General features: G+C 51.6%; 7 protein-coding genes across 7 annotated transcripts; 6 read left to right on the top strand and 1 right to left on the bottom strand.

Moving 5' to 3' along the window:
* Positions 1 to 1,714: 1,714 nt before the first annotated feature.
* On the top strand, positions 1,715 to 1,990 carry Z519_08982 (uncharacterized protein; the record flags this gene model as incomplete). Its single annotated transcript, XM_016766709.1, has 1 exon — positions 1,715 to 1,990. The coding sequence occupies one exon, from the start codon at positions 1,715 to 1,717 to the stop codon at positions 1,988 to 1,990; it is 276 nt and encodes a 91-aa protein (XP_016617007.1).
* A 922-nt stretch (positions 1,991 to 2,912) lies between these two features.
* Z519_08983 (uncharacterized protein) lies at positions 2,913 to 4,346 on the top strand (the record flags this gene model as incomplete). The annotated part of the gene is made up of 4 exons (XM_016766710.1): positions 2,913 to 3,068; positions 3,120 to 3,435; positions 3,577 to 3,632; positions 3,720 to 4,346. 4 exons carry the CDS (start codon positions 2,913 to 2,915, stop codon positions 4,344 to 4,346), a joined length of 1,155 nt encoding a protein of 384 aa, XP_016617008.1.
* A 698-nt stretch (positions 4,347 to 5,044) lies between these two features.
* Z519_08984 (uncharacterized protein) lies at positions 5,045 to 7,590 on the top strand (the record flags this gene model as incomplete). The annotated part of the gene is made up of 2 exons (XM_016766711.1): positions 5,045 to 5,144; positions 5,207 to 7,590. 2 exons carry the CDS (start codon positions 5,045 to 5,047, stop codon positions 7,588 to 7,590), a joined length of 2,484 nt encoding a protein of 827 aa, XP_016617009.1.
* A 516-nt stretch (positions 7,591 to 8,106) lies between these two features.
* Z519_08985 (uncharacterized protein) lies at positions 8,107 to 8,826 on the bottom strand (the record flags this gene model as incomplete). The annotated part of the gene is made up of 1 exon (XM_016766712.1): positions 8,107 to 8,826. One exon carries the CDS (start codon positions 8,824 to 8,826, stop codon positions 8,107 to 8,109), a length of 720 nt encoding a protein of 239 aa, XP_016617010.1.
* A 2,194-nt stretch (positions 8,827 to 11,020) lies between these two features.
* Z519_08986 (uncharacterized protein) lies at positions 11,021 to 12,282 on the top strand (the record flags this gene model as incomplete). Its single annotated transcript, XM_016766713.1, has 2 exons — positions 11,021 to 11,311; positions 11,533 to 12,282. The coding sequence occupies 2 exons, from the start codon at positions 11,021 to 11,023 to the stop codon at positions 12,280 to 12,282; spliced, it is 1,041 nt and encodes a 346-aa protein (XP_016617011.1).
* A 448-nt stretch (positions 12,283 to 12,730) lies between these two features.
* On the top strand, positions 12,731 to 13,341 carry Z519_08987 (uncharacterized protein; the record flags this gene model as incomplete). Its single annotated transcript, XM_016766714.1, has 2 exons — positions 12,731 to 13,005; positions 13,059 to 13,341. 2 exons carry the CDS (start codon positions 12,731 to 12,733, stop codon positions 13,339 to 13,341), a joined length of 558 nt encoding a protein of 185 aa, XP_016617012.1.
* Positions 13,342 to 13,548: 207 nt separating this feature from the next.
* On the top strand, positions 13,549 to 14,853 carry Z519_08988 (uncharacterized protein; the record flags this gene model as incomplete). Its single annotated transcript, XM_016766715.1, has 1 exon — positions 13,549 to 14,853. The coding sequence occupies one exon, from the start codon at positions 13,549 to 13,551 to the stop codon at positions 14,851 to 14,853; it is 1,305 nt and encodes a 434-aa protein (XP_016617013.1).
* Positions 14,854 to 14,859: the final 6 nt, after the last annotated feature.

Below are 14,859 nucleotides of genomic sequence, written 5' to 3' on the forward strand. Positions count from 1 at the left end.
CTTGTAGGCATCCCGAGTGCGATACTTCACTGTTTCTAATCTCGCACCCAACTGCTCCCTGGCCGGCCCGCCCCTGCCATTGAGCCATGCCATGTACATCATGATTCCCATCTGATTTCCCGAGTAGAGGGTTGGTCCTTCTGCGCCGGTCGACGTTCTGTAACTAATTGCGGAGCGAACATCAACTTTGGGCTCACATTACATACTCTCGGCAGTGCTTCATCTTCTCAGAGCAGGTCTCAGAGGCCGACCGACCCGCGATCCACGATCCCGAGGTTGGCAACACGGTCGACAGAGGGAAACAGATTGTCGAGGCGTGATCGATCTTCGGTACGACCCCAAAAAAGCTGGATGCATTAGCTTGGTGTGATAGTTTTTCGAAGTTTGGGATGACCAAGATGACCGACTCGGTGCCTTGAGTCTTGACCAGTTGGCAGCGTGCCTCGAGCCTCGCACCTGTGGCATCCCTCAAACCCGCATAATCATCATCGCTCGATTGTAGAGCTTCCGGGTCGCCATCCCAGATTCAAGCCAGACAGGATTCTGTCTGCTTGGGCCCAACAAGGGCAGCATGGCCAGTAGGGGGGAACCCAAGCATTCCCGACACGCGTGTACTCCGTATTCAATCCCTGGCTGTGCGACATTACACCCCGTGTTCCCAAAGTTTATGGCAAAGTAAGTTTGGATGGGTTTGCAGAAGCCAAGCGCTTGATAGAGTTCCAATGGCGGTCGGAATTTACCCGGTGCCACAAGCGCTTGGACTGAGCAGCGCACGAGTTGGCGACCATGAACCAGTCTTGGGATTGCTGCGTGATCCGAGAGTCAGTCGATTCTATTTTTTTATTTTTTTTGGCCCTTCGCTACCAAAGTCTAGAGGTATGTAAGGACTTGTGAAAACGCTGAGCTCGGGGCGGCAAACTCTGCGAGGCATTCGTCGACCATTGTCCAAGACTTCTCCTTGCTCCGTCACACCGCGCTGCTACTCCAACTGCTCCATGGCTGCCCCAGTGTTTTGTGTTTCTGCTCCAGAAGTTAAAATCCGAAAACTCAATCCCAACGCAAACCCACCGAGCACTTTTGCCCACCCTGAGAGTGACGGGCGCTGACCGCCTATCATGGCGAAAGCGACGTTGCTGACGGGATAAAGGCCATGTTCAATCGTGTGGATTCTGTCGTCTGCGTGGAAAGACTTTCATGCTTTGTACATGAACTTGCTGCGGTGTGCCCCCCAGTCCCCAGTCCCCCGTTCGTGTCGAGTGGTGTCCAGCGCGCTCTGCTCAAGATCGCTTTGGGAAATACCAAGCCATGCTGCTCCTGCTACCCTCTTTCGTGGTCGAGTCGTAGTCTTTCACGTTGCATCATCAGATTCGACTCAATAAACATCCTCAGCTATACTTCTCTAGCCTATTAGACAGCCTACCTACTAGACACTGGACTGGCTATGGTCACATTGCACTTGTGGGGCGCTCTATCTCCATGGCTGTCTGTCTGTCAACCAAAGGAGCCTGGAGTATATTCCCCTCTGCACGACCGTCCTTTACCAGTCCTTGCCTCCTTGCGTCCTTGCCCACGCCCAGTCTTTCAAAGGCCCTGTCTTTGCGAGGCTCTGGCTCAGCTTAGAAAATCCCCTGTCGGAACCTTGAGATGCTTCCTGAGCCAATATCCCTCTTATCGTTGAGAGATTTACAGAGCACACCCGTCCTAATCACCAAACATGTCCCGGACGCTTGAGGTGACGGTTCGACAGGCCCTACAGATCGCTCAGAACAGCCAGACAGGGGTGATTGATCCGCAGATTCTCCAGATACTCGAAAACTATCTCAGCCGGACCTGGAGTCGCATTCAGGCCCAGCCAGATACCTATATAATGGACGGACTGGAATTTGCCGTCTTCAATCACTTTAGAGCACGCTCTGAATTCCAGAATGAAACTGCAAGGAAGGCCGTGTCAAGATATTGGAACAGCCGGACTGCCAGCGACGGCGCTTGAAACTCGGAATATCGGCACCAAGTCGAGTGAAAGCAGCTCGAGTCCAGGCCTCCTGAGGGCTGTTTGGATCGTCACCATCAGCTCCGTGCCCGTCAACTTCCACTTCGATCCGGGCGCCTGATGGACCTAATGAGGGGCGCAAATAAGTCTCGACAGATCTCGGTGCGAGACAGGCATCTCCAGGGTCGAGAGGGACTTGCCTCGCGTTCGAGATGCCCGTGCGCCTTGGGAACCTGGCAACTAGAGCCGTGATCCGAGTTTCACGGGACGAGAGCCGTGGTTTACCGCTGCGCCCAGGAGTTCGGGGGTGTTTTATGATTGGACGTCTCTATGGATTATTATTCATAGAGACGCTCCCACGTGTTCTAGGAAACAGGAAACGCTCATGCAGGGAGGAGAAAGGCTTGCGTCGCTACCGTCAGCCTCAACCATCGTTTTGTCCCCATACCCGAAGTCTGCAAGCGTTCATAGATGTTTTTCTATCACTGCAGCACTTCACTCTTCAGAAGCATTTATAGCTTTGGTTTACGGCCTGCAATAATCGTATAAACCTTACATCGCTACACCAATCTCCTGATGGTCAATGTCCGCGAGCTGCCCTCAGTGGCAGAAGGTGCCTGCAGGGCAGCCTTACGAGACTGGCCACCTCACCACGCTCCAACGACCCGTATTCTTGGGCTTCGCAACGAAGGTTACTGCATCCGCGGATTCTCTGTTGCATCAACCCTTGACACAGCAGAAAATCAGGATGCTGGACGCAATTCACCACCTTGACAGGTATGGGACGCGCTGTCGAGACACATTCCAATGCTAACGGCAGATGCTTCTCAAGGACCGTGCGGCCACAACATCACCCTCATTTACCGTGTCGAAGGACGTTTGATCTCTGCCTTTTGCCTACAACTCTATGAAGACGCATACAATGCTACCCACAATACTCTTCTGTTTGTTGGTCGAAGTTCCAGCTACGTATGCTGTAGCAGGCTCGAGTAGACATCATGGTTTGGCGCCGCATGGGTTGGGGAGACTGTTCCATGCTCCAGCAAGACGCCATATCGCTCATGCGGATATTGTAAAGGTTAGGAAGTTTCTGCGTGTGTTGGGGTCGCCGTTTACTGACAGTCATTAGCTAGTATCGCGACAATCGTCTCCTCCATTTACGACCGACCCGGATTGCACATTGTATGATGGATATTTCTACGTCACGCCGCGAAACTATACCTGGCAGTTGCAATGCTCGAACACCTACGATGGCGTTATCCTGGCTCAGACAACAGACATCACGGACTTGGTTTCATGCATCGAAGAGTGTGTCAATTACAATCGCCTAAACACACCGGGTGCCTGCTTAGCAGTGACCTTCAATGGTGCCTATGCTACGGCGGATACTGTCTGCACCCAATTCAGCGACGTGACATCGGTTGGGATTGCATCTGAAGAAGGAGGTAAGCGTTCTCAGCTTCTGACTTGTCGAGTCGAAGGACTTGGACTCGCGTTCCTGAACACAAGATTGTGAGCTGGTTTGCAGATCCTGTTTTAGAGGAGATAGAAAGATTGAATGAGTTCAAAGCTGACCGGAAATACAGGCTTCGAGAACTCGGCTCTGTTGATCCTTGGTCCGAATAGTGAAATTTTCGCGACGGTAGGTTCCCTGAAGCCGCAGGTGCAGCACTTCAAGAGCTTTGGTGCATTCTCCCGTCGTTCATGTTCGAGGCTAACGACACATCAGCCCCAGCCAGAGCCATCATTCTCTGGGGCACCATCGCAACCGCCAACTGCTGATCCAGTGCCTCCCTCGACCACAACAACCTCAGCTGCAACCACGACAACAAGCACGCTCCTATTGACCTCGAATTCGCAAACTGTGAGCACTTCGTATGCCATTTTCACCACCACCACGACTTCATACAGTACAGTCCTTGTCACGTCGTGCCCTGCAGGAAGCGCGTCGTGCCAGCAGAGCACGACCCTTATCCCTTTTCCCTCGACGGATGGGCCGGGTACATCGGCGAGCAGTCTTCAAACTACAAATGCATCGTTCATAAACATCACCGATGGTGGCTCTAGGCCCGCCACATCGAGGACAACAACTCTTAGCAGCAATGCATCAGGGGCCTTCACATTTGATGCGGGTCAGACAACATTTACGACAATTATCCCGTTCACCGAATATAGGCTTCAGATAATCGAGGTCTGTACAGCAACACCGACGCCATGCTCACAGTCGACCAGCACGACAACAAGAGTAGGACTCAGAACACAGATATCTTGTTCTCCCGGCCCGTGTATCGGTGTAGCGCCAGCTACGGGGTTTATGGTCGATGCGCTTGCTACCGGAGCTTGCATCGTTCCTTGAGGTTGCTGGAGGAGTGGTCTGGCGGGGAGAATTTGGTAGTGGAGGATCTCCTTCTTGTGCCATCAAGCATCTAGGTGGATTTTGGAACACTGAAGCTGGGTAACGGGATGTTGCTTTATTGCAGAGATGATTCATGGTGAGAGCCAGAGAGGGCATTATTCAAGTCGCGAGAGAGTTTCGGGGAATTTTTAGTCAATTGGAAAGCTTGGTATGGATTAATCCGAACCCGGCGACCCGGAACGGACAATGATTTTGCCGAGCCGATGATCTGCCGAGAGTCCACATCTCGCACATCTAAACAACATCAAACATATTCGCTTCCCTTTACTCCCTCCTCTTTCTGTAAAGCACACCCGACATCATATGCGACCAGATCTCACTGCATCTCCATTCTGTTCGGAGCTGCAAGCCCACTGTAACAATGGGAATTCGTGCCATTGATCAATGTCGCGCTTCCTGTGCCAAAAATACCACTTATTATATGTTGCGCACGGGGACGCCATTGTTGTTTCCCTTTGTTTCGTGATTCACTAACGTGTTGCCGGTAAGTGAAGGGTGAAGTCTTCATTGTCTGCCGCAGCCTCCATATCTGGGAGTTCTGCCACTCTACTTTGATCAGTACATAGTCAATTTGCTCCTTCATCTTCCGGTTGCCACCAACTCTTCGGAACCTTGTAGCCGTCTTCCTGTCCGCGAAGATGACGTCCTCACCTCTCTTTGCGATAGCCCTAGCAATATTTGCCACCTTCCTGAGACTGGTGAGCGGAGATTCGTCCTCAGCATGCAATCCTCTGAATGGTGAGTAAACCTGGTCCACGTAGTGCTTCTCTTCAACTTTCTGCTAACCCACAACTGAGCAGGCCCGTGCCCTGCGATCCCTGGCTTAGCAACTGGCGAGTATTTCATGGATTTTACCCAACAAACCACGACGCCCTCAGACTGGATCCTCGCGGACTACGCCACTGTCGGCTACGGGCCTAACGGTGCTAATTTTACCTTCGCGAAGCGTTATGATGCTCCCTATATTTGGACTCGCTTCTATCTTCTCTTCGGTCGAATTGAAGTGGTTGTGCGGGCGGCCCCAGGCGCTGGCATTATCACAAGTTCAGTCATGATGTCGGACGATCTTGACGAGATAGACTGGGAGTGGTCGGGAAACAACTTTGCCGGATCCAGTGGTGCCGTGCAGACCAATTATTTTGGCAAAGGACAGGTTGGAAATTCTGACCGCGGTTCCCAACCTGTCGTGGATGATCCCGAACACAAATTCCACACATATTCCCTAGACTGGCAACCGGATAAGTTGGTGTGGTCTATTGATGATGTGGCCGTTAGGACATTGGAAAACAATGGCGCAACTACTGGGTCGTACCAGTATCCGCAGACACCTTCCCGACTGCACCTAGGCCTCTGGTGCTCGGGAGACCCAAGCACTCCTTATGGGACAGTGTATTGGGGCGGCGGATACACGAATTTCAGCGCCGCTCCGTTCTCAGCGTATGTGAAATCCGTCAAGATCACGACTAACAATGTCTGTTCAAGCTGGCAATATCCTAGTCCATTTGATGGCACTTACCAGTCCGTGCAATGCACGAACCAAACAATTGCACTTCCATGTACCTATACGGTCGTTGCAGGCGATGACGGCTCCAAGATTGCCAAAAACTTGACGGTCAATTTCGATACCCTCAAGGGAGCCAATCCTGGAGTCAACTGGGATCAACTGTTGATCGGCCAGGTGCTTAACGTTCCTGGCGGTACTTGTCAAATTTCAACCATGACATCAACGTCTGTCACCTCTAGTGTTTCTTTTTCTTCTTCGATGACTAGTTCTGCAACATTTTCTTCAACTGCATCGTTCACTTCGAACTTGACCAGTTGGACGAGTGCTTCCTCCCTTTACACATCGCCTTCTAGCTCATCTCTAACATCCTCATCCACGACCACTTCAGCATTCTCGAGTTTGGCTTCTTCAAGCCCAACAGCTTTATCAACAGCGCAACCAAGCTATTCAAGCATGCCATCTTCGGCGAGCACAACAGCAAGCGGAACAACTTCGGCACAACCAAACTCGAATTCCACCCCCGCTGTCATGGCAACTTCTACCTCAGCTTTGATCACGGTTACCTCGACTACTGGCACCAGCTCGTTTACTACTCTTTGTACGACAGCTGGTGTAGATAGCACCGCCACCGCCGCCGCAACAACATCGTCAGCTCCATCTCAATCCACAAACTCCTACACCGTGGTTGCTGGTGACTATGGTTGGGCTATTGCGAACGCACTGGGCTGCTCTTGGGATGACCTGAACGCTGCAAATCCCGGGGTGAATTGGGATAATTTGCAGATTGGGCAAACGTTGAATGTCCCAACTCAGACTACTAGCTATTCAACATCGACGGCTTCGTCGAGCTCTGGCCCTGCTGTCACCTCTGATTCGACCTCCGGAGGCCAGTGGACGTCGTCCACCTCGGCGGCTGCTTCAGACTCTGCTTCTGTTGCTCCCTCAGGCCCAGTTACTACCTCTACTCCTGTCACCCCCTCAGGCTCAACCGGTATTTCTGCATCTGTCGCTCCTTCAGGATCAACGAATACCTCTGGGTGTGGCTCTGGTCAGCCATGTGGAGGTCAAGTTGGAAACCAGTCAAGCAGTTCTCAACCAGCTTTGGCAAGCTCAGCTGTCCCAACATCAACTTCTGTTTCCACCAGTCCAACTGTTTCATCCTCCGCAAGTGCCGCTTACGCCAGTGGCACAACACCCAGTGGAGCGGCCGGCACGAGTCCAACCAGCCCAGTTTCATCAACATCAGCATCTGCTGGTCCCGAGACGTCGCCAGTGAGCCAATTAACGTCCTCTCAGCCAGTTACCCGCTCGAATGCCGTGAACCCAGTCACACCTACACCGTCATCCTTGTCTAAGATGATTTGCAACCAAGATAACTGCCTCCGCAATTTGATCGATCCTCGTTATTCATCAACTATGCGTAACTTCTGTTCATCCTACACCACCAAAGCATCCAATACTGCCCCTCTGCCGACATTCTTGGCCGGCTGCTCGGCGGATGCTCGGCGAGTGAGTAGCGCTTGTTCTTGTTTGATAACTAGCTTTGGCACGGGCACAGCGACTTCGGGGACACCGGCTATGACGGGACCACCTCTACGCGCAGGGAGTCCGTCGTGGAAGCAGACACCATCTTGGAAATTGAAGCGGTCGCCTTTGAGATGGAATCGACCGGCTCTGTAAGTAGGGACGCAGCATCGAGCATTCTATTTTGATCCAGGAATTGGTTCAGGAACCTGGATAAGCTGGTCGTTGTGGAACTGTGTAATCAATGTATTCAGGAAAATGAGACTTTGCATATTGACTTTTTTACCCATAGACTCCCTTTCACCTCAATGGTGTCAAAACCTTTTCCCTTGTTCGCATCTTAGGACCACCCCGACACTGATATTTGCAGACCTAACTTTGGGTTCACAAGGTCGATGAATTGTTGACAGTCAGAGCAAGGCTCTCAACTAATCAGAATACTTTGCCTGCTTAAGCATAACAAGGGGCGGGCTCGAAGCAAGTTTGTCGGAGCAGACCTTCGCTTTGATGCCGAAGGTCAACTTTCTCGAATGATTCCTTCAACACCTCCAGTACGCTCTCTGATCCTCGATTCTCGTAAGTCGGGGCCATCACGGACCAAGCATCGCTAGGTGCGCTGACTTCATCTTTCAAAAAAACGTGCCGACTGGTGAATAGGCGATTATTTTCTTCTCAGCATGGCAGGAATCGTATTGTCCCCTCGTGCCCTGGTCTTTTGGGTGAGACACAAGCGGATGACCGACGATCTTTTCGATTCTCATGACTTCGGACGTCCAGCTGCGGCTCGGGGACTTGTGGTGCGTCAGACCAGCCACTCATCGCCGATACCGAGAAATACGGGTGCCCTCGTTCAAGCCGTGAAATCGTCTTCCATTCGTTTGGAACCTGGTATGCAGCAACAAGAGCAGAAAGTCGAATGACAGTCTCTTTTTGGCAGAAGACGTGATGGTCATAGTTGCTCTTCGGAACAGAGGGTACGTCTTCGGTGGCATCGCTCAGCAGGTGGACAATCATTCTCCGTACTTGGTTGGCCACGTATGTAATTTCTTTGTAGACTTGAATTTCTCTCCCCCAGCGACGATACCGTTCACCTCCATTTCGAGTGGATGGCTCGGCCAATTGCATCGCAGTGAAGCCCTCGCCGTCTTCCAAGTTTTTGTCGGCTCCAAAATCAAGAAGGTGTTTCACATTCTCATACCGTCCCCACAATGCAGCTTCCATCAACGGACTTCTTCCCCGGAAACTGCTCAGCAACCGCCAAATACAAGGCCGACTTCCCGGATTCGTCAACTCCATGAAGATATGTGCTTCTGCAGAATTATCGAGGGATTCTTGTACAGTTTTCTTGTCACTGGGCTCCATCCGGCTCGCAATGTGGTCGATTCTTTTCATGATGAGTGGTTGATGATCAACTCCAGGTACAGCTGGCAATGGACCCAGTATTTTAGTCTCAAGGGCGTCACTCCATCTTGGCAACCCCTTGGTGCTTTCGTCATTCTCCAGGTCTTCGGTTGTCTGCTTGGCCGCCTCTAGTCTTCACGCGGATAGATCCTCACTGATCGCAACATATCTCCTATTGACCTTGTAATCTCGTATGTTGTCTAACCGCCTTTTCCGGAGAACGGATATTCAAACTCATTTGAATGGAAACCGAGTAGATGAGCGCATTCGCAATGTGCCACGCGGGTGTTTGTGTCGTAGCTTCCGCCATACCCATTCGTGTAGGTTTTGAGGCATATGGGACACTTTATCTTGACTTTGCGCCACTCCCAGCATGGGACTTTCGCACGGAGAATGGAAAGCTCCATATTGGTTGGGCCATCTCATAGGCGAAACTGGACTGCAGGAGTCGAGATAATAAAATTTGAGTGACGGACAGCAGGAGATGGTTCATGCCCACTCTAGTGGTTTGCTTCACAATCCTGCTTCGCAAGGCTGAAACCCTCGCGAGGCTGATCGAATTAGTCATTGTCTTGGCATAAATCTTGGCGCCCACGAAAAATGCGCCCGCTCCAGCGTCTTGATTCGGGCGTCAATTTTCGAGCTCGACTTTCTCAAACGTCTCCGCCTCAACTGCAAGCAAAATCTCCCGTACGGTTCAGCGCCCCTAGGCCGCGGCTTCTCGATTACTGATTTCTTCGCAGATCGTCTTGCCTGACAACCCGCCAAAATGACGAAGGGAACGAGTTCATTCGGAAAGAGTGAGGAATCATCTACAATCTCCGCCTAGAATTGCGAAGCGATTTGAGAAGAACGGTTTTCTGACGGATGATTATGAATAGGACACAACAAGACGCATACTCTGTGCCGGAGGTATGTTGCCTCTTCCGGGTTTTCTCGGTCTTGTTTTCGCGATTGGGAACCCTCCAAGGAAATACCGAGTTGGACTCGTGGGCTGACTTGATTCGGTTGATACAGATGCGGTCGTCGAAGCATGCATATCCAGAAACACACCTGCGCGAACTGCGGAGTACGTCGAAAAGCCTTGAAATCTCTCGTCATCCCCGCTACCTCCTCCCTACCCACGCGTCCCCCGGCCATTCAACTTTGGATCATACAATTGCCGACGATTTTGGGAATTGGGCGACTGACTGTTCGCTGTAGTATCCTGCTGCTAAGACCCGCAAATACGAATGGAGCGAGAAGGCGAAGAGACGCAAGACCACGGGCACTGGCCGAATGAGGTATTTGAAGTTGGTTGCTCGGTAAGGACTCCTACTGTTCGTGTGTCTCAGACTTGATAGAAGGAGGTGGACTATGGATCAAAGGGCGAAAAGCTCTCCAATGGAGGATTGGAAAAGAAATACGTCAAACCTTTCAATGCGTTGATGAGCCAGGATGGAATGATCGTAAAAGCGATTGGGCACTGGGGCTAACGAAGTTTGTGATTACAGGAAAGCCAGCAACGCGTTCCGGACTGGTGCACCCAAGGGTGCTCGTGGACCTGCAAAGGCATGATTGGAGTGATGGGATAACGTGTGGAAGGGCAATCACGATTTCGCATTGAAATGCATTGAAACGTGGCTTGCCGGCGAGGAAAGCTCAATGCGACAAGCATTAGCGGTGCATGGCTGTGTGCGTCTCGACAAAGGCGAGGCAAAGGCGATTCATGAACAGGGAGTGTCAGCTGCAGAAGGTATGAACGACGCTATTCTCCTGGTCATATTCATGGGGCGCAATCAGATGCGGAGGCATTGCGTGGTTCAGATAAAAGACAAAAACAGAAAGGGCAACATTTTCTTGCTTTTCAAGCATGTCTGAGGACGATTTCGAAAAGTCCCCCAAGAATTGAGAAAATTTACCATCGAAACTCTCCTTTGATTTCCCCCGAAGTCAAGCTAGTCTTTCTGCCCTTTTAAGCCATTGACAATACAGACTTGTAAAGAGTTCCGCTACCGACACGACTATTCGACATCTTTCACCGTCGTGCTCGTCGCTCAAAATAGCCACTTCAACACGCCGGACAGCCTAATCCGTATTGTTCATCAGAGGGAGAGTAGAGAGGCCGAGGAACGATAACAAGAGGATAGAAAGAGAGAAAAAAAAATTATTGAGAGTTATATCTCTTGTCCCCAGACATACAAAAATGCCTCCGGTAATCCCCCCTCCGTTGGCACAATACATCCACTCCTCCCTCTTCTCTCCGTGCCCGCACAGCCAAACCCTCATCACCTCCGTCCTCAGCACGCCTTCGCCCTGGCTGGTCCTCCGGTTCATCTACGCGGCACTGTACGGCGTCGAGGATGGCGCCAGGGGGGATGGTAGCGATGCGGGCAGCAGACATGAAAAGATGACGACGATGACGCCGCCGCTCCCAGTTGTCTTTGCGAGTTTCCTCCGTCCTTTGACTCTGTGGGTTGAGATGGGGAAGAAGTTGGTAGGTTTTCTTTTCGCTGTTTGTTTTTTTTTTTCTTCTAAATTTTAGAGTTTCCCTTCTTGCCTCTCAGAGGCTCGAGCATGCTCTGAAAACTGAAGTCTCGCAGCTTTTTCTGCTGTTGAAAATTTCACTTGTCGCCCCGTCGTTCTGAATGAGTCTTGGATGTGGAGCGATCAGTCTCGGTGGGCGAGCGCGAAACTTCAACGCTGACCTCTCAGCAGGGTCTGGATATCCCGTCGTTGCTCCGGAGCAGGAAAATGTTCTATGTCGATGGGCTCAGCTACGGCTCACCGCCTCCTGTATCGGTGCTAGGAGGTGGAGGAGAAGGAGCAGACCTGGCTCTCGCAACGACGAGGCTCAAGTCACTGGCTTTGAACGATGTACAGGACGCTTTGAGCGCAGCATTGAAGAGCGTCTCTACAACTATGTCTAGCTCAGCGTCGATATCGAGGCCACCATCAGGCACCCCGACGCCACGAATGCCCACGGCACTGACCTCGTCCACTCAAAGCCCCAAAGCCGCAAAGCCTTTCGTTCTTCTCGACGGCATCGACTTTCTCGTCGCCTGCCAGCCTTTCCTCTCAACACTATCTGTACAAGCATTCCTGTCCTCCCTCCGAATTCAATCCGACGTTCTGTTGCTCGCCTGCAATGCCGACCCTCCGTTGCTACACCGTGCTACGCCCACCAGCGAAGGGACGCTGTTGGAACGTAACCATGCACATCTCGTGACTGCCATGGCTCATCAGAGCCGATGGGTTTTGCAACTCAGAGGATTGGACACGGGCAGTGCAAAGGATGTGTCTGGCGTAATAAGGGCAAGCAAGGGTGGTTGTTACGAAGGCAACGAAGATGGGTTTGACGAGTCGAGCCACTCAAGGGCTGGAAATGTCGATGAACTAGACGATGCCGAGTGGCTCTATCAACTCAAAGGAGACGGGTCTGCTAGGGTTTGGGGTCGTGGCGAATGAATCCTTGTAGCCTGGTCGTGTCTGTTCTATCAAGAGGTTCTGGAAACTGAAAGACCTGCTGCTATCACACAGTGTCGCACTGCACAACGTCTTCCTGATATACTTGAAGACCTAGGACCCCTAAACATACTCTCGTGTGCTTGCCGTGTGAACCCTACATCCTGGCCGCAAAATTTGTGACCAAGGAGCAGTACGAGCGCAATTTGATTCAAATAGCCGGAAGAAATTCCGCTTTCGGTCTCAACGGTCTTTAGATGTGCGGATGATGCCATCTTCGCTGACCATTCCTCAATACATCTCTCGGCCGACAGAAAGACTCTGCTTCGGGAATTATGTGTCTTATATCGACGGGATCTCCTCAGTCTGCCTCATAGTAGACAGTGATTGGTAGCTGTTGATCCTGCGTGGTAGAGCCTGGTGATTGATCACTTAGCTCCTTTCGCAAAGAATGTCGGATCCATTCTGGTACACGTATCCCTCCCCATTGGAAGGGTATCAAGACCTCCCGCCACTCCCAGATGACTTAAATGAGGATGGAAAGTCTTTCAAGAATCCTCAGACGGGTATCCTAAGCGAGAGCTACCAGAAATTCACCTCTGGCGTAACAAATGGCCCGCGGGGTGGGTTTGACGTCCACATCTACTACCATCTCAACAGTGACGAGCAGAAGGACTTTGCCCGGGCATTATGGGAGAGGATTCGAAGGGAGTTTCCGGAGCTGAGGTGAGTTGTTCTGGCTCTCTGGCAATGCTCCCCTTGCTGATTTAACCCTTTAGGATCTATCGCTTCTGGGATCATCCGGTTGGACCACATACAATGGCCATGTTTGAGGTTAATCTCTTCACACCGGCGCAATTCGGGGCTTTCATTCCATGGCTGATCATCAATCGAGGGCCCTTGTCTGCTCTTGTCCATCCCAATCATGAAGATGGCGATGCGTTGAGGGACCACAGTCAAAGAGCCACCTGGCTGGGAGAGCGCGTGCCACTTGATTTGGGCATGTTGAGGAAGTTTATGAACAAAAGGACAAGTGAGCGAGTAAATGGGAAGACAGAATAGGAGCAATGTGTATGGCTGTCGCAGTGGATCGTGAAAGAGTCTTTGTGTGTTATTGTCTCTCAATACACTCGCCTTCTTCTGACATGCGTTTTCCTCTGGGAGCGTTCGACGCTCGACCGCCCTGAAATTCACCTTCCTGTTTGTTGTCCCGCGTTTTCTATTGTCGCCACCTACCGCCTCGTTCAAAGTGCAGTATCCGCTTGCTTGATGTTCCGCGTGAAGGCAGTGCCACTGGTACCCGGCTCGGTGACAATTCCTAACGAGTTCTCCAAGCGAGAAGATCTTCTTCCTGCAACAATCATCGAACCACTCAATCCTGGAAGCTGTCCCAGCCCTCCAACCTCTCGGCTAGTTGATCTCATTGAAGACCTTGATATCATGTATTCCCGCGCGGCGCACTCTTTTTCCAGGGCGCCATCGTTGGAAGAGGAAGGCACTGGGGATGATTTGGGACGATACTTCCCGCGGCGACAGCAAGGAATAGAGATCTCTGAATCTGAGTTTGAGCTTGAAGATGAGGACGAAGAATATGAGGACGGGACTGAGGAGCGAAGACCTTCAAAATATGATGTGAAACCACCTGCGAGACTCTCAGTCCAACCTCGAGACGCGACAGCTTCCACGCATTCCACTCCCCGATCCGTCTATAGAAGTTCTAAAATACAGCACTCGCAGCAAGCGACTCCTACTGGCGCAAGATCTCCGATCTCTACACCCCGCCGCTCAGAAGCATCTCGATTCCGTGGTAGCGGTCGGAGTCTTCCGTCTCGAGCACCACCGACACCAGAGTTCTCTCTTCCCGAGGACATCGTCGCTGCTGCAAAGGATGACCTTTATGACGAGAACAATGCAGAGGATACTAAAGGATCCGCCTTTGTCGAACGAAATCTTCGAAAGAGAACTCTTCAACAGACAAAGCCTGACAAATTCGACAAGCACCGATATAACCTATCCCGGAAGACTGGCCATGAGGCTAACCCCAAAAAGGTGGAGAAGGCAATCCAAGATGAGATCGGAGTGAGGGAACACAAACAAACCAAGAAGAAACCTCGAGGATCAAGTAGGAACTCGACCAAAAGCAAAGCCAAAACTTCGACCCCGAGGGAGCAGACTGCGGACAAACGCCGTCTATCTAACTCAGCCGGTTCAGTCTCCCCTTCACCAGAGACTGATAGCGAGCATGTCTTCGACCCGGCGAGGACCACGCTGCGCGTGTGTTTGGACGGCTTTCATGGTGGCGCAGCGATCCCAATTCCCCTCAACGAATGTGACAGCAATGACAAGCGGGTCGATTCCATTCTCAAGTTCTGGGGGTGGAAGTTCACTGGGACCGGCTTCTCTTACGCAATCGTGTCGTTTCCGTGGTTGACCGAGCAATCCAACATTCTACTTCGCCCTGGATTGCCCGAGAGCTTCAAGGGCATGAGGGCCGAGATTGAAAATGCACCTATCCGGGCCGAAGGGCGACATGAGAGATGTGACGTTCAGGTGACGGTTTACCAGCAACAATGAGGGTTT

Source organism: Cladophialophora bantiana (genome assembly GCF_000835475.1).
Source record: "Cladophialophora bantiana CBS 173.52 unplaced genomic scaffold supercont1.14, whole genome shotgun sequence".
Classification (NCBI taxonomy): domain Eukaryota; kingdom Fungi; phylum Ascomycota; class Eurotiomycetes; order Chaetothyriales; family Herpotrichiellaceae; genus Cladophialophora; species Cladophialophora bantiana.